Here is a 24019-nt window from a genome sequence, read left to right on the forward strand (position 1 = left end):
TTCCATTGCTCAACAGGTACCAACTGAGGCTGAGGATAATGGCTGAAAATGTGGCTATGGCCAGGTGCAATGGCTCATACCTATAATCCCGGCACTTTGGGAGGCTGAGGCAGGAGGATCGCTTGAACCCAAGAATTCGAGGTTGCTGTGAGCTACGATGACAACACTGTACTCTAGTCGGGGGGACAGAGCAAGTCCCGGTCGTAAAGAAAAAGGAAAATGCAGCTAGGATTAGGAAGTCCTCTCATTTACTTCATAGTTATGTAGAAGTTTAGTGCATTGTGCTTCTGGTGGGTTGCTTCCTGAGTGTTCATTCTTCCTGAAGCTTGTTGGAGCCACCAGTGTAGATGCAGTTAGTCACACCAGAGTAGAACATCATACAACGGAAACGGAGGCAGTGGAGGATGGGAATCGGTGTAGTCTTTCAGGGTTAATGTGGCCAGAGGCTGTGCTCGCTAGAGTCAAGGGAAGCTACTACAGCCCACATAGACCTGGAGGCACTAACATTCTGGGACAGGGGAGAGGGCTGAGCAAAGGATCAGGCCCTGGTCACAACCGGGTAGAGGCTGCTCACACTCATGGCTAGAACCGGCAAGTGACTGCAGTGGCCACCTCTATGAGCTGAGGCCTGGCCCAGTTTATGAAGCATTTGGGACACAAATTCAGGTTTCTGGCCCCATACCACAGCAGCAACTCGTAGGAGACTAATAGTCATCCGGTGCCTGGCAGAGTATATTTAATCCACATAATGATCCCATGAGGCAGAAGGAAATCACCTCAGAAAGTCATGTGTCCAAGGGCATTTGGCTTAGAAATAAGAGGTGGGATTTGAACCTAGAGTAACCTAAATTCCTTCCCTTTTTACACCACCATGGTTCCTCCTACATGAAACTCAAATGTATTTATGTCTTTAAGCTAGCAGCCCTCATGCTTCAGTTTACATAAGTCACCTGGGGTATAAAAAGCAGCTTCCTAAACCTTAAGTAGAGACTGATGCAGCCCAGGAATAGGCATTTTAGCAGATAAATGGCAGATAAATGAAATGCAGGTGACTATGGAACCCAACTTGAGAACACTGGTTTCCATTCTGAGCGGCACTCCAACTATTTTTTTTCCTCCCTTTAAATTTCACATAATCATAGACCCTCTAGGGAATTTCCCGTCCTAAAAGTTATTTTTACACTGATCTTGCCTTTTTTGATACCAGTACACATCTGGTCTGTGGGTCACCTTTTTATCATCTAACCCTCTTCTTGTTCACTTGGCTTTTTAAAAAGCCAAAAGCTTTTCTGGAATCCCAAGATCACCCCACACTTCTACTAAGCTTTCTGATATGTACTTCCTCATATTTAGGTAGTTGACAAAACAAATTCATGTATGTCATCTTTGCTTCTTAAAACATCCCTGTGGAAGGCAGAGAGTAGCTGTTATTTTCATCTTACAGATGAAAAAGACCAGGGTTATGTTGCTTGTCCTTGGTTAAATAAACAGATGTGGAAGTAGGCACTAGCAATCAGGTTTTCTAACTCCTACTGGAGGATTCTTTCCTTTCTGGACTTGATGACATTGGAAGTGACTGTACAAGGTAGGAAGTCTGCTCTGAAAATGTCTTAGGCATCTTGAAGGGTAAAGAATGACTTGGAAGTTTTCTTTAACCAGGTTGTTCAGGTGGCCAAAGAAAAAAACTAAACCTCAAGGGATGCTTCCAAAGGTTTGCACTAGACTTCTAGGCTAACCACAGTGAACTAAAGCCATAGAGAAGCCATTGCCCAACACGCAATTCTGGCTGAGAACCTGGGGTTTCACTGCCTTCCCGCAGTGTCTACATCAGCCCATGCCCACGCCCCAGACACCTCAACAAATCTATTCAATGCAGAATCCATAAAACAGCTCACACCCCATTTATTATTTAAAAATATTTTGTTACAAAAGGAAAAAAAATACAATGCAGTATAAAAGATTGACAGCGTCATCAAGTTTATTACACAATTTTCAACCTATCAGAAAGACAAACAAATCACTGACAACAGGGGGATGGGACCTTGGCCTTTTTGAGGGTTGGGTTTTTTCCTTTTGCTATCAGGAAATAAAACTAAAAATTGTGTCATTGAGTAAAAACAAAACAAAAATGGGGAGAAAAAAATTCTCCGGGTAAACTGCATTTCTGGTATTCTATATATATATTTTTTCCTTAAACTGTCACCTTACTTGGTTTTCTCTACGTTTTAAAAAGACACCCGGAGCTGCTCTTGAGGATAAGCACATCACTTAACACTTGGCCGGTGGGTGGGGTGCCATGTTCTGAAGTGGAGGTGGGGATGGGGTTGGGGGACAGGGGAAAAAAAGCTACAACCTGTAGCCTCTGTCCCAAGGGAATGTGCCTCTCCAACCCTGGGGGGGACTCCCTCAGTGACTGAGGGCTATGTCAGAAACGTGCTAGGAACAGGGGAAAGGTTCAATCCAATTCAGTCTCTCCCCTCTGAGCCAGAAGGGTCTCCAGTGACCCTATGTCTCACATGCCAAGTCTTGTGTCACATGCCACGTCTCATGTTAGATGTCATGTCCTATAGATGCATGCAGAAGTAGCATCACCCCATGGGTACTGCAGGACCCTGCTGTTGCCTCCTCCTCCAGCAGCAACCACATCACAATTTGGATGTTATGGGAAAAGCAATTCCATTTGCCTGTGTAGAAAATGGCCCCCAGAGTGCTGATCCTTAGAAGTCTGAGCTGAGTTCATTCAAGTCAGGCTCCATTTCTTTCTGCTCCTTATCAGAGGCAGGAAGTACCTCCAAGCAGAGCAAGAGGAGCTATTAATAGTCAAAAGGTGAAAAAACACCAAATTTGTGACTTTACCTGCCTACTGGTGCCAGGCTATCTCACAATAAGTAAAAGTAATGTACCGGGGATGCAAGCCCATGCTTACATCAAACCTGAAAAAAGAAAAGCCTATGGAAGTAGGCCATACCCTGCCCAACTTGCCTCCTTCCCCACTCCTCCTGGTACTTCACAAGGGTCTTCATTGCTGAGGTCCCAATGTCCCCATCTCCCAATGGCAATACCTTCCTCTAAAACAAGGAAGCAGCCTTGGGGGAAGGGCTCCATGTGTTAAATGGGAAAGCCCCAGGGAAATGGAACAACTAAGAGTTGGTTATTGCAAGAGGCAACCAAGCACTACGCAGCAGAGGGTGGTAATCGGCTCTGCCAGGCTTCCCAGCAGAAAGCAACCTCACAGGCTTTCTCTGCTTAGGAGGGGCAAGTCTACCGGGAAGGCTGGGCAGCAGAGAGGTGAAAGGATTCAGCCCTCTGGGAGGTCAGGGAAATAAACCGTCAGTATGTGTGAGGGAAAAGCAAGAACAGAAGTAGCTTTTCATAACATAATTTCTGTTCTCATGGTCCCTCCTCAAAGGGCTGGGAAGCTAAAGGAGTTAAACAAAGAAGTGGTATGTTAGCAAGGGGTTTAGACCCTCTTGGCCCCATCAAATCTAGTGCTGAGGGCAGGACCCTGGGCATATTTGGCATACCCAGTCACTCTCCTAGATCCCACATGGAAGATCCATTTTTGGGGGGAAGAAAGTCTTCCCATCAACCTCACCACTGAATTGCTCTTGGAGAATCAGAAACTCAAACGTTTCCTTGGACAAAGCACCATTCTCTATGGAGACCAGGGGCCTGGCATGTTGTTTTCTTTTCTTCTTGTCTGCCACCCTTCCCAACCACATGAAGTCTTTAGGTTCTTTCTCCTGGCAAACAGGAGGTGTGGGACTGGGAAGGCTGCCAAGCAATCTTCAATCCTGTAGGGCAGAGGGTATTCCCTGGGTGTCTGGAGGGAGTTAGGGGTTTGGAGGAAGGGGAAGGGGTGGAGCGGCCTCCGTCCTTTAGTCCTGATCAAGGTGAGGAGATGTAAGTCCATTAAAAAAAAATTTGCTTCCAACCAGACTCCTGCAATGAGAAGATCAGAAGAAAAGAAAGAAAACACAAGTTAGCGGTTACTTTCTGATTGACAAGAGCTTACATGAAACACACAGGTATTTTCTAAAGTTACAACATAAGAAGCAGGGGATGTAGACAAAGAGACAGTACGAGCCTGGGAAAGTAAAAGAAAGCAGGGCTGTCTGACACTAGAAGACACTTGTAACATGGCCATTAGACTTAAGGTCCCTAGTATACTTAGCCCTTGTTCCAATGTTGTAATATCAATCTCTGGGTGGTAGCATGGTCAATATGACCACATAAAACAGAATCAGTAGTCAAAAGGAGGGGAATCAAATTCAGGCTTAGAATTTCTATTAATGTTCAAACTGGCAACACAGCCTATGCTTAATCCTTTCTATATGTACTTTTGTAAAGTGGCAACATAAAACCTAGAGGAGCTATCCAAGAAGACAAGACATCCACATGCTGCCTGATCTTTCTACACACTGAAATGGCACTATTTTCAGCTTGGAAACTCAGAATCTGTGTGGCTTCTGCCTTTTTGGCCTCTCTAAACACCTATGCAGGCAGGTATTTGTCCCATTTTCTATAAGGGAAAAATCGAAGCCCTCAATGTATTCTCAATTTCACACCATTAGGGCTTCTGAATCTTTGAATTGGATAAAAATTGACAGAAAGCTCAGTTTTGAATGGATTGGCAATAAGAACGAGATAACAATGACTATATTTCAAGTAGGACAATGTCCTAAGATAATGAGATAACTGACATATTGAGGGAAAAAAGTCAAAGCCACAGATTACCCAAGAATATCCTCAAACTCCAAAGCATACACACATATACCCCAGAAGAGAGATAATTTTGTGAACTGTTCCTTCAAAACAAGTTGCAGAGAATAACTTGTACATCATGAGAAATAAGCTGTAGCACCCAATTCTTAAAGGTCTATGGCTACATTTTCGTGGTAATGTTGGAATGCAGGCAGAAATCAGTAATTGCTTCAGTGGGCCAATGAGCCTTCAAGATAGGCCCCAGAGCTGGGCCCTATCCCAAAGAAAGATGCATAAGGAAGGTTGCTGTTCTACTGCTGCCTCTGCACGGACCACACCTTTCACTCTGAGAGAACACCTGTTCATAGAATATAAATATGATTCTTTTCTAACTAAAAAGTTGCTGTACACAGAGCTTGCAAAATTAAGTTCTCTAAGGTACATGAGGCCCTCGCACCATCTCCATAACATGAAACCTCCTAAGCCATAGCGTGGTAACTGCAGATGGAATTAAGAGTCCTTAGGATGAGAATGTGAGAAACTGACATTTTTTGGGTATCTGATTCAGTTCTTTCGTACTGAATTTTATTATTCAGATGGAATAACCAGCATATCTAAGGGTGACCAGAAAAGTGGGTAAGTAGAAAACTTGCCTCAGTTAATTTTCCTCACCTTGTCATGGACTTACACCAGTCAAATGACTGTTTCCCAGGAACTACTGTTACAGGATTTTCAGTTATCCAAATGCAGTCATCCTCATAATGGCAGAAACAGTCCCATTTTATAAGTGGAAGACATTAAGCAAACTGACAGCTAAGATTCAGGTTGAGATGTTCAATCCCCAAAGCACTAATGGATCAGTGTATCTCACTGATAATTTCCCTGTCAAAAGGCTGTCAGGAGCAAAGCCATCAGGAATGGTGACATGCAGTTATATGTTCTAACTAAACTGAATGTGGCCCCAGAGAATGTAATTCATGCTCTGCACAGGCCGATTAACACCTCCCTGGTCACTCTTATCCCAGGCAGCTCCAAAGGATATATAATGGCCTGCATGTGGGTTTCAACCCACAAGTAACACTAGCAACTGTGCTACCTCAAACAAGAGGGAAATGCTGCTACTAGTACAGAAAGGATGGGACTGGACCAAGACCTACTCTAACACCAACCCTCCTGCCCACTCCCTGACACTGAATTAGGCCAAAGCTGTCTGTGGGCTCCATCTACATTACAGTCTGCTTTTCCAGAGGATATGTGGGTACCTTCCAAAACTCAATCTGCTGCAAAATCTAGAAGTATGTAGAAGCTACAGCCTAACTGTTGATTCTATGTGGGTTATCCTAGGTTTCAATGTCAAGCATTCTAGGATTTTGTGGAATAAAAGAGTGGTTAAGAACAGAGAAGGGAGGCAGATAAAAAAATATTAGTAACTTTTCATCTTCCCATTTATCTGCCTCCTATGGAAGCTATATTCCCACTTATTTCCTGCCAGTTCCTAGCTATAAATCTGTTTAATGGTAGATAATGCCAAAGAACAAGGTAGAGGGCAGTAGCCAAACATAAGACGAATATTTTGTTAGTAGGGTGTCACTCGGCAAAATATTACAGAATTTTCCAATTGTTAACAGTCTAGCCATTGCTCAACTCTAAGGACTCACACAGGTGGTAAGGGTTTCTTTTTCCTTCTTCATCCAGTCATCCATCTAACCACCCCAAAGACACCAAACAGAACTATTTGTTCTTTCCTCTCACCTTTCTCAATTATTACATCAGACCAATCAAACAGGCAAAAGACCAAGAAAGAACATCTTAAGGTAACTGATGTAAGACATAAAAGTGGGAAGTCCCAGAGACTTATAAGTTTGTAACCACAAAAATCGAGAAGAGACGCCCAAGTTATCTGGGTCATGCAATAGCCTCTAGGAACCACAGAGAGACTCTCCTAGCCAGAGTCTGGCCGATTATAAAGATCTCCACAGAAACAGAGTCAACAGCTGCACTTGTTTACTATGAACGATCTTTGCTAGAAGCTTTCTTTCAGTTGGGATTGCTAAACTGGTGGGATGTAATCTGAAGCTATAGCCTCCTCCACTACCCCCTACCTGGAGCCTGTCGGAGAATGAAAACACCACAGCAAAAAGCAGAGCTGAGAGATGCAGATAGCATAAGTCTAGATGACATAGCCAGAGCCCCTGGATCCAGCCAATCCTAATTGAACTTCCCAATTACTTGAGTTTTTCAATTACTTAAACTAATAGTTTTCCTCCCAACTCCTCCTGCTTTTGTTTTCCATTAAAAAAAAAAAAAAAAAAACTTAGTAAGTTTTTTTCCAAACACAAAAATATCCTTTCATTGAAGTTAATTATCTTCCATATAATCTCTAAGGCTATAAAATATAATTTTTCCATATCAGCTTTATTCTTACTGAAGTATACCAATTTTCAAAATCTTTGTAATAGATGTTAATTCTTAAAATTATTAATGTCGTGCCTTGAAAACTAAATAGGCAATGGTTTTACTTTTCTGTTTTGGTCAATTTTCCTAACTTTTTTACTTGAAAGTTTGGTGGAGTTAAAATATAATAATAATGGCTATCACTGGTAGGGTTAAAATATAAAAACAATGGCTATCATTTATTGAGAACTTATTATGTGGCAGGCACTGTGAGTGCTAAATGCTCTACATCGATTATCTCACTGTATACTCACCAAGCCACTGAGACATTTGCTCTTACTATTCATTTACAGATGAGGAAACAAAGAAACAGAAAGTGATATGTCTTATTATTGGAACTGGTGTCTGACTGGTGCCACGTTCTCAGCCATTATGCCATGCTGTGACTGAGATATCAGGTTAAGGCAGTCAAACAGCTGAATCTCAGTGTGAGATTACGCACAAAAAAGCAGGAAACCTGCCGTGAACTTCCAGTTATCTAAGTCAAAAGTCTTTAGCACCCCCATTGCCTTTACTTTTACTTAGAGAGAGAGAGAGAGAGAGAGAGAGAGAGAAATATTCACTATAAATCTTTCTTTCACAAAAGATCATCCACCAGCCAGGAATGGGGCTCCTTCCCACCTTTCTCAGTGGTGCCGGTCCCGTTCTCTATCCCGGTGTCTCTCGTGCTCCCGGTTCCTTTCTTGGAAATAATCATCATGCCGATCTTCATTATGAAGCAGATCCCGATGCCTCCTGCTGCTCTCCCGGGACCGGCTAGGTGACCTTTCCCGGGACCGATGTCTTTTCCTATTAGAAAGATCCTTCAGCCTCACTCAGAGGGCCTACCAGATTCCTTTCAAGGGGTGCTGTTTTCATGTCTGCCATTATTTGCCTAAACTACTCTCCTATTACTCTATCATGGGCCCACTATCTGAGGATCTTAGCTCTTTGAAGACTAATCTTTTTTTGGAAAGTAAGTTAAATTTGTGAAGATCATACTAATGTATTGGGCACAGTGAGAATTTTACATGCATTATTTGACCTAATCTTTACAACAGATCTGTAAGATAAGTACTAATACTGTTCTTTTTCATAAAAATGAGAAAAATGAGGCTTGGAAAATTGACTAAATTCCACATGCAAGAAAGTCATACAGGTACTTAGCAGCAGAATTGGGATTCCAATCCAAGCTTGTATGGCTCCAAAGCCCATATTCTTAAATATACCAGTCCGTGTTTTTCCCTAAATGAGCCCACTGCCTCACCTAACACAGATTCCAGATTCATTTCTTCCCCATAAAGATATGAAGGCTAGGTCCACTCTTTCAGCCAGGTCCCTGTCAGATACCCTGGCTTCCTTTCCTTCCCCATCCCTTGGAAGAGTGCTGCTCAGGGCTGGGAGGCACTGACATAATCATCAGCTCACCTGGAAGAGCTCCCGCTGGCACCCACGCTGTAGGACTTGGCTTCAATGCCATGAAGACAGTCCTTAAGAGAGGAGATGAGGACACGGCAACGCTCATCATTGGCAACCCGGGACTGTTTGATAACCGCAATGGCTGTGAGCAGCGTCTCAATCGCGTCACTGTAATCCCCTGACACGGGACGGATGAGAAAGGCCAAGGATGAGCAGAGGCAGTAAGCTAACTAGACCAAAAGGAGAACTCAGAAGGACACAAACCAAGAGTGACTAGCTGTCCCAAAGAACCATGGTAAAATGACAAGGCAAAAACAGCACGTATAAAGTTGGATGACACCTATCTTTCAGTGGTTTAGAATCTGACAGATGTTGTCAGATGTTGCTAATGGATGTACATACAAACTGGTATGCTGTTGTCCAAGGACTATTTGACAATATCTATTAAAATAAACAATGTACGTATTTTTTGACCCAGCAATTCTACTATGTTTTCTACTTCTGTTCAAAGTGTGTATCTTCAGCAGTGTTTCAGTGTTGTTTGTTATATTACCTTCAATAAAGTCTGGCTACATAAATTAAGGAACATTGCTTCTGTTCAATATTACATAGTTGCTAAAAAGCAGGAGGTAAGTGTATGTAAACAAAGTAATCCATGTAAGGCACTTAGAACAGTGCCAGGCTCACAGTAAGGGCTCAATAAATGCCATATTACATATTGATATATTAGGGGCCCCAAATACAGTAATTGAAAAAAAGTTGCAAAACCACATTCCATTTTTGTAAAAACAATCAAAATTATGTGTTGTTATATGCACAGAAAAAAATCTAGAGTACGCACTAAATTGTAAAGGGTGGTCTTGTCCTTGTATAGAAGAGTTTCATTTTTTTTTTTTTTGAGACAGAGTCTCACTCTGTTGCCCGGGCTAGAGTGAGTGCTGTGGCATCAGCCTAGCCCACAGCAACCTCAAACTCCTGGGCTTAAGCGATCCTACTGCCTCAGCCTCCCGAGTAGCTGGGACTACAGGCATGTGCCACCATGCCCAGCTAATTTTTTCTATATATATTTTTAGTTGGCCAGATAATTTATTTCTATTTTTAGTAGAAACGGGGTCTCGCTCTTGCTGAGGCTGGTCCTGAACTCCTGACCTCGAGTGATCCACCCGCCTCGGCCTCCCACAGTGCTAGGATTACAGGCATGAGCCACCGCGCCCAGCCAGGAGTTTCATTTTTTAACACTGCATTACTTTTACTGAATTACTTTGAATAAAATTTAATATAACCAAAAATGTGTACACATATGTTATGTATAAAACATGTATATAAAGTATATGTATAAGTTGAAAAAAAATTATGCTGCCATCAAAAACTAGCCCTTTAATTTCTCAAATCTGAGCAATGTCTGGCTCAGGGTTAGTGGTCATGGGGTAGGTACTTGCACTTTGCTTTTCCAAGCTAAGTCAAGAACATTAAGGACAGAAGACATACAAAGAAGGCATGAATCCAGACGGGGTCCAGTGAAAATGAGGACTGTGCAAGGCAATAAGAATAGAAACTACAGGCCGGCGCGGTGGCTCACGCCTGTAATCCTAGCACTCTGGGAGGTTGAGACGGGAGGATCGCTCAAGGTCACGAATTCGAGACCAATCTGAGCAAGAGCAAGGCCCTGTTTCTACTAAAAAATAGAAAGAAATTAGCTGGACAACTAAAAATATATATAGAAAAAATTAGCCGGGCATGGTAGCACATGCCTGTAGTCCCAGCTACTCGGGAGGCTGAAGTAGTAGGATCGCTTAAGCCCAAGAGTTTGGGGTTGCTATGAGCTAGGCTGACGCCACGGCACTCTAGCCTGGGCAACAGAGTGAGACTCTGTATTAAAAAAAAAAAAAAAAGAATAGAAACTACAGAGGGACTGTGATCCTGTGGAAGCCAGAGAACACCAAGATACCAGCTCCATCCTGGCAGCAAATTTTTGCCTGTTTTGTTGGCACATTCTATAAATATTTGTGGTCTGAGTGACTGGAATGAGAACAAAAAGGCAAAGAGATAAAGATTCAGTTACTGATCATCTCAGTGTCAAGGAATTGGAGGGAAAGAAGGAACAATGATGATTTTCTTTATACTCGTCTGTATATTTGACTTGTCATGATGAGCATATATTACTTTTTAATTTAAGAAGATTCACTTAGAGGTCACTGTAGATTTTCTAGTGGAAAAAAAAAATTGAACATAAACATTTTCTGTCTTTAACTTACTCTGTGAATTAAAGTTTTGTAGCCAAAGATGAGAAAATATGGAAAACAGATAATATTTAAAGCTAACATACTTCTTAGGAGATCTAACAGTCTACAGACATTTATATTCAGGTGGGGTACTCACAGGAAGAAGTGAATATGGCAAATAGCATGATGTAAAACCTGGACCCAAACCCTGAAACTTTCTAAAGCCTCTTATTTTAGGAACCACAGATTTTATGGCCAGGGCTTTCAGAATCACAACTGCTGGTTCTGCCCACTTAATACTGAGACCAGGGCAAAAGTTAGCTGTAAGGGTATAATATGCTTTAAAATGGTGCCCAATAGACTTGCCTCTTTCTAGGATAGGCTACATGGATGCCATCAGCTCTGCTTAGACTCCTTAATGTAATCATTATCATATCATAATCCATATCAAACCATCACCTAGTCAAGGCATCATTTCTAAAAACCCAGGGTTTATACTTAGCACCAGGTCTACTACACAGACATTAGATCTAAAGATCAACCACTGAGATCAATGGCTGATTCCCTGAGGCAGGAATGACAAATATCACAATGAGATGGTATTTATTATTTATATTCTAGGCACTAAGTTGGTTTTCATGGGAGCAGGTCTAGACACAGGATAAATAAGCAATACCACTGGAGCTTCCCAAAAGCCAAGAAATCAGGTTACATATTGCTCTGCAAAGTGTGCCACTCCTGATATCTAACACTGCTCCCACTTCTATCTTGTTGAACTTTTGCCAATGGAAATGACAGAATCGGGGAAAAAACTAAAGGTACGGGGAACACAGCAAAGTGTGAGTTACCTGCACTGGCTCCAGATACAGCTTTGGAAATGGCACTGCTAGAAATTGCTCTGTTTCGCTTCATGATCTCTTCAAATTCAGCTTCGCTCACTGTAGAGGGTGGAGGGCCCGAATCTCGGCTGCACAGAGAGAATACCATTCCTGATTGCCCACACTCGTTATTTTTACCATCCTCTATAGTTCAATGTTATTTAATTATAATTATTTACTATGAAATGTTTTAAATGGTTCCCAGCCTGTTTGTGTGGTTTACATTCATCTTCTCATTAAAGATAGAATTTATGTCATATATTTTTGTAATTTGGATGACCCAGTAGTGCTACACATTTGTAACAGCTACTTATGGCACTCAATTTAATTAAACTCCTTAAAAGGTGCTATGAAGGACATGGTTTGGGTCAAGTGGTTAAAATGCAATCAAAACACAAAATAAAAATACTAACAAATAAATAGTAAATTATTTCCTAGGACTCAACACTATGACAACAGAGTATCCACAAGGGAAAGCACAAGGATTCAGTGCTTACTTCCTTAGGGAGAACAAAATGCTTAACACACTTGTCTACCCTACTATATCTTGGCTCAGATCTCAAAGGAACACAACAGTCCTTACCTGCCATGATGGTTATAGGGTGCAGAGGCCTTCATGTAAGTATCTGGTGGAGGCCCCACTGTAGCATTTGGTGGGGGGAAGAAGGCTGGATTGAGGTGAAGGGCAGGTGGGATAGCCCCAGGGGGAGGTACAGCAAGATGAGGAGGTAATCGAGGAGGGGGGGGCATGAGATGCTGGTAGTGGATACCAGGAGGAGGAGGAGGGACCCCAAAGCTTGAGGAGAGAGGTGGAGGGGGTGGAATTGGTGGTGGGGGCAGACCCATCAGGGGAAGGGCTGAAGGAGGGCGATTGAAGTAGGGCAGCACACTGGGGGGCTTATCCACACGAGCAGATGAGGGTACAAGGTTCTCAGAGGGTGTGGCCCGTCCATCAGCAGAATCACTAGAATCTCGGGAGTGGGCCCGTGGAGGTATTCCTATGAAGCAAAACAAAACTAACATTACTGCCCAGGCTTTAGACAGACCCACAGGACCAGCTCATCCTTCAGCAAGAGTCATCTGACACCATACAGAAGAAGGTGACTGAAGCAGCTGAGAAATGAGGTAAAATCATCTACTGCCCCTTTTCTTCGGCTTCAAAGAAAAAGGTGACAAACAACTCAGTGGAGACATAAACCCAAGCAGCAATACCACTCTAATCCTGTCAAAGAACACTCTTCACCCTGAACTCTCAAAGTACTTTACTTTATCCTTCTATGTTTTCTATCTTTAAATGTAGCAAGATCCTAATAACCCACAATGAAATGACAGTGCTGAAGTACGTTCGCTGATGCTCAGCTGGATTCCAGCTGACTTAAACCACACTCCCTGAAGAGTTTCAGGGTCTCTCTCCTTTGACTAGTACTAGTTGACCTTCCCCATCACAGCACACTGTGATGTTCTCTTTGCCAGAGTGCTTTGGCTAGGGAATTTGGGGGAAAAAAGGGAAGGGCAGGAAATGGATGGCACTTCTATCCACACATCAAAACTGGTAATTGGGGTAGGAAAGAGACACACACACAGAGTAGAAGATTGGAGGTTAAGTGAGAAGTAAGAGAAAATGGGAGATAAGCCAAGAAAAGATATGCCCACAGAATGAGCTGATGGCAAGGACTCTGGGCAAAAGTCTGGTACAAAATATACCTTGAATCTGGGGAACTCCCACTGCATTTCAATGGCCTAAATTTTTTTATCTCTCAGGGCAGTCTACCAGGAACACCACCATGGCATGCTGGTATGGTGTGGTGCAACACAGGGGCTCAGAGTATGTTTTATATAGCTGGACACATGGCTTCTGACATTGTTAAGTCACTTGGTTAAACTTGTTCCCTCTTTCCAATTTATCAGTCTAACTAAGCCTGTTCATGTGGAAGGCAACAGAAGAACAAGATAACATGGCTTTGGGAGTCTTGGAGGTGGAAAGATGCCACTGGCAGCAATTGTGGAGGGAAAGAAGAGTGCTACTTAAACTAAAACTTGATAGTTAATCCCAACTCCTGAGTAAAGCCTAAGGTGGGATCAGCTACCCTGACAACCACCTTGATTTCTCTATTACAGAATATTGCCAGTGCTTGTGAAAGCACTTTCTTGCTCTTTGTCTCAAACACATCACAACCTGCTCCTTCCTCAAATTCTCTCAAATTGAAGAAAGAAGAGGTTTCAGGCAAGTGTGATCCTCTGACAGTTAACCACCTTCCCAGCTACTGTTTCCACATCTGCAAGTGTTCTGTTTTGTATCTATGGCTACAAGTCCCAAGACAGGCAACCATTTTTAAGCAGAGGAAGTCCACCAGCTTTACTTAGTGAATTAACAGAGCCCAAGTCCAGCAACATGACAGAGCAGAAAAACAGCACTCAGTCACCATGATCTTTTCAGTCAAGAAAGGTAACAGTGAGGAGTAAGCAGAGGTAGGAATGTTACCCCCAACACAGCCGTAAAATTATGCACCTTAGGAAAGTCAGAAGAGGGTTGAATTACAGAAAGACTCCAAAGCAGAAGGGACTTGAAAAGTTGTCTAGGAAGAAAAATGTGTCTTCTAATGTGGAGCAATAGGAGCTCACAGCAAATCCACCTAGGCTCTCAATCTAGTTAAAAGAATAGCTGTTCCTATACAAGAGAGAAGTGGCCATTATTTCCAACTGGCGGATACACCCATTCAATATAAGGCATTATTTTGAGAGCTGGACCTCAGCAGTGACACAATGTGGGTCATGAAACTTTTCCTCCCACTGTAGTAAAAGCAAAGTAAAGGCGGTTGGCTGTCTCAGGCAGGGCCTTGCAGGGTGGCTGCACCTTGTGAGGTCAGGACAATCCAAGGTCTGGTCCTCAGGTTTCGCAGGTTCAGAAACTTGATTTTAACAAGTTCACTCAGGGCTGATCGGACCCTAGGAGACTGATTCATGCTAACCAAACTCACAAGAGACTGATTCATAAACCAGAATACCAATTTATTAATTTACAGTGAGAAATATAACTGCCAAGCAGACCGGAATACTTGTGTCGGCTGGTCAGCGCATTCTCTTCCCAGTAGGAGAGCCTAGTTGGGAAACCAAATTAGTATCAGAAGGTGGCTTGGTGAGTACAGAGTCAGAATAAAGGGAGTAAGATGAACTTAAGTGATACTGTCATCAAGCTAAGGTAGTACAATACAATTTTCTTTACTAATGGGATATACTTGCCAAGCAGACTAAAATATTTGGTAATCAAGAGCACCCTTTCCCCTGGACAAAGCTGGAGAAATATTGTTAAATTCATATTCTCCAACACTCCTTTTAGTTGATTCCTTATAAAGCACCCTTCCAATGTATGTTTATGACAAGATTACAACCACCTTTACATATCCTAGTTACATCATTGGGTGGCTGCTTCTTGATAGTTTATAGAGGCATGTCTTAAAATTAAGCACATTCACTGTATTCCTATTTTTAGATAGAAACACAGAATTTGGAGTCGAGAGGAACTTTAAACATCATGTAGCTAGTTCAGATGGGGAAACGGGCCCTAAGCAATAAAGTGACTTGCCCAAGGTCACACAGTGAGTTAGTGGCAGAACCAAACTATAATCTGAACCTACCTGACTCCCAGCGCAGTGCTCTTTCTTCTACATAAACCTTATTTTTTGGACTACCTATTGACCACGCCACCACCCATAACCACCATAACCCTCCCTCAAACTCCTCCACATTGTAGGCTGAGCCTACACTTCAGAAAACAAACCCACAGACCACCCCCCTTCATACAGATGGTCTCCACGTACCCCCTCTTGGGACTCGGACGCACTCACGTTTCCGAGCCTGTGCCTCAAACTGTGACAGATTCTGCCGGGTGGCCGGCCTCACATCCACTTTTTCTCCATTAAGAATTTTTCCTGGAAGGAGTTCCAACAATTTGTGGACAGAGTTTTCAGAGGCTACCACCACCTCAGCATACCTTGAGGAAGAAAAATTTTAAATGAGTGAGATCTACTAGACAACCAGAAGAGGAACAAAGAAATTCTCTTCCACTTTTAGTGAAACTTGGTAAAGCAAAGGACATCTTGCTAAATTAAACACACATACACACACACAGCACTATGCACAACAAAAAGCCTATAATCTTCCTATTTTTTTGGAATTAAGAATCAGTGTTCTTTGCCCCTCAATGGATGGATGTTCTACTACACTGTGCTGGGTTCCACTGTAACGCAGTTTGCCAAAACCAAGGCAATAAGCTGGGCCAGGGGTGGGAAGGATTAAAATCCAGGGCCAAAATATAATGCAGATCTGTTATCCCAATCACTACAAACTAAAAGGGCTTCTCAAATCCAGAGCTCACCCTTTGGACTGGCCATTTGCTCGATTCTCTGCAAATTTCAACTCCACCACATCATAGACTCCTATAGAGCGAATAACCTGGATCAGCTGCTGGTCTGTGGTCCACTGGGGCCGGCAAGATGGAAAAGGAAGAAATGTCAAGAGCTACACCCCCAACCCCGCCCCAAACATCCCAAACCCAGCTCCCGAACCTAGGATTCTAGTCAACCATGACCGCCCAACAGGAAACCCCAAAGCCCAGCAACATCTCAATTAGTGCAGACTTTTCTTTCCGTTCTCACCCATACAGAATTCCAAACCCACCCACTCCCCAATCTCCATTTATAGTGATTAAAAAGATTAAAACCTACTTCAACTTTGACTGCCATTTGGGCTGGCTGGTCATCAGTTCAAACACTGATTGCTAGCAACTATTAATTACAGATCTGATAGGCTAGAGTTGACCACTGCCAGAACTTTCCCCTCAATATATTCATTTCCTAATTTGGAAAAACCATCCCCACCACCAGCCCAAAAACATGTCACGCAATAACTTTTGTAGAACAACAGTCACCACCTACCCCAAGTGCACTAGAGCTATCAAGGTCTTTGATCCCCATCACCCACCATTATCACAGGACCATCTAATGACCACCAAGAGTTCAAGGTGTTCACTCTGAAATCTCGTCCCACAGATGACCCTGCTAGACATAAAGCCCCAGGGTCAGGGGCAGTAACAAGATGGCAGAAAAAGCAACTACCCACTTAATCATTGCTTTCTTCGGCACCAGTACGTCCTCAGGATAGTTCTCTTTCAGAGATCAATCCAACCTGATCCCAGGAAAAAGAAATCCAACCCCATCAGAGCACAAAACAGTGCAACAGTGGTATCTGAAAATGCCATCACCTCCCAGTGCTCTCCCTCCAGCCCACCCATTTTGGTTGCCCACGCTCACCCACGAAAAGCTGCCCACATAGACGGCAGCTCGCCTATTACGCAGGCCACTGTAGGTATACAGGATTGCAGGGGTCTTGTCGTTGGGCTTGGGAGATGGCTCCTGGCGAACAGGAGGAGGTGGCTCAGTGCTGCTGCTTCTGTCATCTGAAGGCTGTGAGGTGGCCGTCAACACATCATCATACAGGTCAATTTGATCTGTATTGTTGAACTCTGGGTCCTAAGACATGAGAGGTTGGCAAAGGTGGGTTTACATACCATTCATTTTGTTCATTCTGTTTCACTCTAGTTGATTTAGAATACACAGTCAAATACTTTGTTTACAAAGTACAAAACTTCCTTGTCCTACTCTGGGAAAGAAGGTAGGAAAAACTTCCTTTTGAAACGGTATCATTTAGTTATGTTTATGTAGGTTTTTCTCACAAGACCCTGTTAGTAGTCTGTACCATTTTTTAGCTTTAGCCACCAGTGAGAATCAAAAGGCACAAAATGATTAAGCAAGCAAAGCAAGAATGTATAATGAGATGCATGTGCTACTGTTATCAATGAGGTCAGCTTCTAAAGATCACATCTAAGATACACTAATGGAAATTTCTTTTTAACATCTTATGCTATTTCTAAAATGAAGTGTAACAAAAAACTCACTATTCTATTTAGTAAGAAATAGAGTAATTTTATTCAGAAATAGAAAGCAGGGGAAAAGCAAGTTAAAGTGAGTACCAAAATGCCAAAAAGACTGGGAGTTACTGATTTAAACCTTTTGGTTTATACAAATGACTTAGGGAGGCTTTAAAACTCATAGTATACAATCCCATATTTCTAATAACCATCAAAGAAACATTAAAAACAAAAGTAAAAGAGAAGGGAATAACGTTGGGGGTTTTCTAAATTCCATGTCTCAAATGACACGCAGACCCAATAGACTACCAGGACATGTATCTAGGAGATGACAAAGATAATCAATGATATACAAAAACAGATAAAGTTGTCTAAAATATAAGGGCCAGAAAACAGGACAAGCACCTATATTACAACTGTGTCACAGCAGACATTTACAATATGAATATGTATTGTGGAAAATGTGGGAAATATACATTTTGCCTGTGATATATTACTATATACTAAAACCCCTAAAACCACAACTGCAACAACTGCTATAAGGGATCTTAATGTTTCAGATTTTACAATGTAATTATCTCAGAGAAATCTTTTTATTTTAAGGGTCACATAAGTTTTTGTATTACAAGAATCAGACAAAACATTCAAACTCAGGACAGGGGGCTCCAATAACTTTCCACCTCCAATACCATCACAAAAATTGCTGATCCTGAAGGGAGACTAGAGAGGAGAGACTCAGTACAAAACTTACTCTTAGACCTTTTGTAATCTTCACATCATCACAAATCTTTGGAAACAATCTTTAGTTTCTCAGTTAATCTGAAGAACAGTAGAAGAAAATACACTATGATCTTGGATTGTTCTGATAGTGAAGGGGAAAGGATTCTACTTCTTGAAGCATGTAAACAACTCAAATATTATAAATAGTCTAAGAGGAGACTATTTATAGGAGAAAGCTTAAACCTTGTAAAAACCCCAAAGGAGAAGGAAGGCTTAAACCTTGTAAAAACATTAGAAATGGCAAAAGAGAGTAAACTTCTTTTTGTATACCGTTCTAGGAGGACCCAGGGAAAGACAGTAAACTTTTTAGAGGCAACTTAAAAACAAGAAAAGGAATCAGTGAAGCCAATAAGCACAGGAAGACTGTTCTAGTGATCAAACACATAACTAAGAATCTTTCATTAAAAAGGGTAAGCATGTGAAGAATGGGGAAAGAAGCTACACTGGAGAGTATACGGTGGATAATAAATTGAGTAAGGTGAGGTCAGCTAGGACTAATAACTTGACACTGTGTGTAGGTAATCTCCATAAAATACTGCACAGCTCTTATGTCTCAAACCAACCCGACTCTAGACAAATCACTTATCTATTTATGTACCAGGTACGGTGAGTTATCCTTGTGGTTCAAGGTAGAGAAAGCCTTATAAGTCACTTGTTCCTATCCAATGCCCTCATCCTTAAAGAGCACTACTTCATACCAAGGTTCTTTTTTTTTTTAAATCAAGGATTTTCAAATGAAAATAAGAAAATATCCCATCTTGGACAGTCAATGGAAACAAACTGAGGTTCCTCCCATGCAGTATCTGTGATTCAGAGATATGTATGGTTGTAATACAAAAATTATCACTGAAAACTGAGCAGTGAACATGTAGATTTGGACAGCTCAAAGACCAAAATACATCGCTAGGAAATCCTTCATACTGTAAGCTTAGGCAACCAATCTACTCTTAAGATCCCTTAAAGAACAGACTTGATTCTGGAGGACCCTAGTGTATGACTACTACTTAAAGAAACAAAAGGATTCAATCAATCCAAAATTATCATAAAATTCAAATGGTCTCTCTGGGCCATAGAGCCTCAGTTCAAAAAGGTTGGTGGGAACTGCACATGGCAGGCCTTTTGAGGGTTCTACTGAAGAAACAATGTATCAAATAGTGTTTGGATCTAAATGTGCTAGCATCACCAATTCATTTTACCTGTTCAGCTGGTATAGACAGAAAAACAAATAAAGGCCTGAGGGTTTTCTGGTGATTTATGCAGTGATAGATGAGGTTAAAGCAAAACCTAATTCTACAAATCAAGATGAAAGTACAATGTTTTACAGGCAATGATGCTGAAAGTTTCATTCCAGGGAGATCAAATAGGAAATATGTATTTAATACAGAATGAAAATCTCAGGAAGAATTTTGTGTTCAATAGCACAGAAAGAACTGTGACTGCTTCTTTGTAAACAAAAGAGAACTTGTGTGATTTTCAATTCAAATAAGATCTTCCCCACCTGTATGCTCAATGGTTCCTATCCTATAGCCCCCTCTTCCTGGTATCTGACAGGAGATAAATAACTAGCCTAGGATTAGTCTCAAAGCAACCAACTTGATACCATTGTTTCTTTCCACTGTTACCAAGGCTCAATTTAAATTTCTGGCTTTACAATGACCATTTCCACAGTTCTCACCTCACACCCTCCTTCCCCATCACTGCACTCGTTACCCTGCGTTATCAATGTCCATCACCCTCAACCCACCAGGACTGGAACCTGTTTCTTAAAACAGGGATACACTTTTTTTCCTTCTACCTCACTAGGCCAAGCAAAGTGCTTAGCAAACAGAAGTAACCCAATAAATACTTCTTGATAGAAGCAACAAAGAGAACTGGGCATACTGTGCAAAGCCTGTCTCAGCAAGAAAAGAAACAGAGACAAAATATTCAGCAGAGCGACAGCTCTCAGTCACCTTTCCAGAGTTGTTATCCCTAGCCCAAGGGAGCCGCTGTGAATCCCAGGACTCCCCAAGAGAAATAATGTAGCTTTGTCAAAGAGGCTTTGCAGCACATGCTGTAAGAGATCAGGGAACAAGCACCATAGGATTCCATCTAGGAAAAATGTTAATTTTCCTGGAGAACAAAGTTCACACAAGGGGTTCTCGTGCATGGGCCAGGTTGGGACGAATTAATAACATTTTTAAAACATTCTAAAACAATTTTACTGGCTGCCTTCAGCCTAAACCAGCTTCTAACAATTCTAGCCAGACAAAATTTTTATCATTTCTTTAGCAGCTTTCAGATTACGCTAAAATCAGCTTTGCCAAAAATTAACACATTTGTGTGTGTCTGGGGGGGTGAGTGCCACTCTCCCCACCTTCCATGAAACATGAGATATTCAAAATCCATACTTTCTTCAACTTACCCAATGTCAAATATTGCCTACGTGGTATAAATGTCTACTGGAGTCCACATACTATCTTTGGCCAGTCTTAGACCCATAAAAAAGTCCTTTTAAACTAAACAGACCAGGGAGAAATTGTTGAGGCCAGTAACTTCTACTGTGACAAAGCAATGACCACTGGACATGGCCTGTGTCCTGTCTGACCTACAAATTTTATTGCTTAGAAAATGATGAAATTTCATTTTCTTAGACCAAATGTGGCCTGAGGTTAGGGGCCCCATTCTGCCTATTTCCCAAAGTGAACCAGCAGCATTGTTATCAACCCAAAGATAACAATTCAGGGGGAAAAAAGCTTTTCATTAACAACAGTGGAATTAAGGGAGTCTTCTTTTTTTTGTTATCTTGAAAAGCAAAACCGCATAATTTGCAAAAAGTAGTAAAAGTCTGACTCAAAGAAATACAGAAAACTCAGAAAAACAATGGTTTTGTTAATAAATTAATTTACTAAACCTTGCTCTTTTACCCATAAATATTTGACTTGTTTGAAATGAAAAAATCTTTTTCATGTATTTAAGACAATCAACAGGCCGGGCGCAGTGGCTCACGCCCGTAATCCTAGCACTCTGGGAGGCCAAGGTGGGAGGATCGCTCAAGGTCTGGAGTTCGAGACCAGCCTGAGCAAGAGTGAGACCCTGTCTCTACTAAAAAATAGAAATTATCTGGACAACTAAAAATATATATAGAAAAAAAGTTAGCCGGGCATGGTGGCACATGCCTGTAGTCCCAACTAGGAGGCTGAGGCAGGAGGATTGCTTGAGCCCAGGAGTTTGAGGTTGCTGTGAGCTAGGCTGATGCCACAGCACTCTAGCCCGGGCAACAGAGCGAGACTCTGTCTCAAAAAACAAACAAAAAAAAAAAACAGCCAAATTTAGATGACTTCACAGTTTACCAGGAGATACAGGAAAATTGCTATTAAGAAGTATAATTGGTGAAGCTGTATAATGGGTACGACATCGTTACACTATTCTACCTCTGTGTACACTTTAAAATCTCCAAGTTAAAAAGCCATAAGGCATCAAAAAAAATTTTTTTTAATGTAAACTTATGTGGAAAAAAATGGCATTTATCAGCCTCTTCTGTTGCTTCATATCAAAGTCAAATCCCAACAAGAGCACTTTCCTTCTGTAGCCCACTCATTACATGCTCCTTCCAGGTCCTTATGTGTACCCACTGGAAGATGTCAATGGCAAGGACCAGCTTACTTAAGTACAATGATGCTGAAAATAACCCAGGTAAGATACTAGTAAGTTTTTTTTTTTTCCTGAGACAGAGTCTCACTCTGTTGCCCAGGGTAGAGTGCTGTGGCATCAGCCTAGCTCACAGCAACCTCAAACTCCTGGGCTTAAGCAATCCTACTGTCTCAGCCTCCCCAGTAGCTGGGACTACAGGCATGAGCCACCATGCCCGGCTAATTTTTTCTATATGTACTTTTAGTTGTCCAGCTAATTTCTTTCTATATTTTTTTTTACTAGAGATGGGGTCTCGCTCTTGCTCAGGCTGGGCTCGAACTCCTGAGCTCAAATGATCCTCCCGCCTCGGCCTCCCAGAGAGTAAGTTTTAAATAAAGACTTGGGAATATTCTTGAGATTTGATCTTAAGATGGCAAAACTGAACTGTATAGATTATTGTTTCAAGGGCAATTTTTGTATGATGCTGATACAATAAAAACATCAAGAGACCAACAAACCCAAGTTATCGTAAGTGGGTCTATGCCTGCCTTTTAAATGGTTTGTCTAATATCTGTACCCTTTATTTCTTCCTAGCAACAGTAAGGTTCATCAATAAAATTTATTTTACCAAAATGCCTATGGACGTCTCATGATTGGAGTCAAGCTACTTATAAAAGTAAAACTTAAAAACAACTGGAATGGAAATGAAACTAAACGTTAAAGTATCTTTTTTACTGTGTCTTTGCACCATTACAGGGGAAGGGACTACATTTCTCCAATTGCAGTCTGAGAAAATCATATAAAGGAACAGGTATCAATATTGTCCTCATTAATAAGAACTGTAGCAAATTCGGGTGTTTAAGTGTGGTTAGTCTTTGAGGAGACTGACATCCAACTTTGGCTTCCTGGGGGAGCAAGTTCCACAGGTTGATTCACCATTCTATTACACCTGATTTTTATGTACTCTTAAATCACCACCTTTAAAGTTAAGCCTGGAGGTTCGAATTAACATAAAGCGGAATGGTAAGTTGTCTTTACAGTCTCTGCGGGGCGGGGGGATTTTAGACCTGAGAGAGAAGCGCTCAAGTCTAGGACTGGGACAGCCGGGAACTGGCACAGCTCAAAACCACTGCAAGTTCGCTGGAAGTGATTCCTTAGCCGATCGAGGAAAATCCCAAAGCTCCTGATGACCCCTCACCTGGTTGAACTCTTCGTCAGCGTATATATCAATCAAGTCCACTCCTTCTGACATGGCTCCGAAAAGAAGATCTCGAGCCGGGAGAATGGACAAAGTAAGAAAGATGCCACTGCAGTATTCAGAAAAGGGCAAGAATTAGAAGGTACGAGGGTCCCAGGCTGGGAGGAAGGCAATGGTTGCCAACCTCCCATCTCTAGAGACACAGCATCCCGGCAGCCCAAGCTCGGCCCCACCCGCTCCGCCCCGCCCCCGGCCTCGCGCCGCCCCCCGCTCTCCCAGGCCGCCGAGGCTCGCGGGGCTCGCTGCCCATCACCCTCCGGCCCGACCCGGGTTGCGCCGCGTCGGTGTCGCAGCTGCCTGTGGCGCGACGGAAAAGTCCAGGCCTCGGCTCCCAGCGGCCCTCGGACCGCGTTGCGAAGAACGACCGCGGCGAAGCCCGCAGCCCCCGTCCGCCGCACCTGCCTAGGCCCCAGAACGGCCCCAGCCAGAGCCTCTGTGGGTCCGGGAACTCCAGCCGCCTCTGCTCCCCACCCAGGCCCAGTCCTCGCCCCCAACTAGGCCCGCCCCGCTCCCTCCCCACAGACCCGGCCCGGCGCCCTCGGTCCCCTCCCTCAAAGGCCCGCGCCTCCCTCCGACCGCCCCATCTCAACCGACCCCCTCCCCGCCTCAGCGCCGGCCCCGACCCCTCTTCCGGCCCTGCCGGCCCCCGGCCGCGCGCCCCCGTTACCGGGAATATGGCGGCGGCGGCGGCGAGTCCGGACTAGGCCCGAAGCGCGCGAACCGCTCTCCGCCTCAGGTCCCGCCCCCCCGCCGCCGGCGTCACACGCACCGCCACTTCCGCCATACG

General features: G+C 42.8%; 1 protein-coding gene across 5 annotated transcripts; it reads right to left on the reverse strand.

Annotated features, from left to right (window-relative positions):
* Nucleotides 1-1960: 1960 nt before the first annotated feature.
* CPSF7 (cleavage and polyadenylation specific factor 7) lies at nucleotides 1961-23982 on the reverse strand. 5 transcript variants are annotated; one of them, XM_045555823.1, is made up of 10 exons: nucleotides 23900-23982; nucleotides 23173-23281; nucleotides 16966-17184; nucleotides 16032-16135; nucleotides 15502-15647; nucleotides 12240-12654; nucleotides 11627-11745; nucleotides 8566-8734; nucleotides 7780-7947; nucleotides 1961-3942 (listed from the first exon to the last, which is right to left on the reverse strand). In XM_045555823.1, exons 2-9 carry the CDS (start codon nucleotides 23224-23226, stop codon nucleotides 7785-7787), a joined length of 1389 nt encoding a protein of 462 aa, XP_045411779.1. In that variant the 5' UTR covers nucleotides 23227-23281; nucleotides 23900-23982; the 3' UTR covers nucleotides 1961-3942; nucleotides 7780-7784. The 5 variants fall into 5 exon arrangements, with proteins under 5 accessions (XP_045411779.1, XP_045411778.1, XP_045411780.1 ...); XM_045555822.1 differs by having other exon boundaries at nucleotides 15475-15647; XM_045555824.1 differs by lacking the exon at nucleotides 23900-23982 and having other exon boundaries at nucleotides 23173-23422.
* Nucleotides 23983-24019: the final 37 nt, after the last annotated feature.

Source organism: Lemur catta, chromosome 7, assembly GCF_020740605.2.
Source record: "Lemur catta isolate mLemCat1 chromosome 7, mLemCat1.pri, whole genome shotgun sequence".
Classification (NCBI taxonomy): Eukaryota; Metazoa; Chordata; class Mammalia; order Primates; family Lemuridae; genus Lemur; species Lemur catta.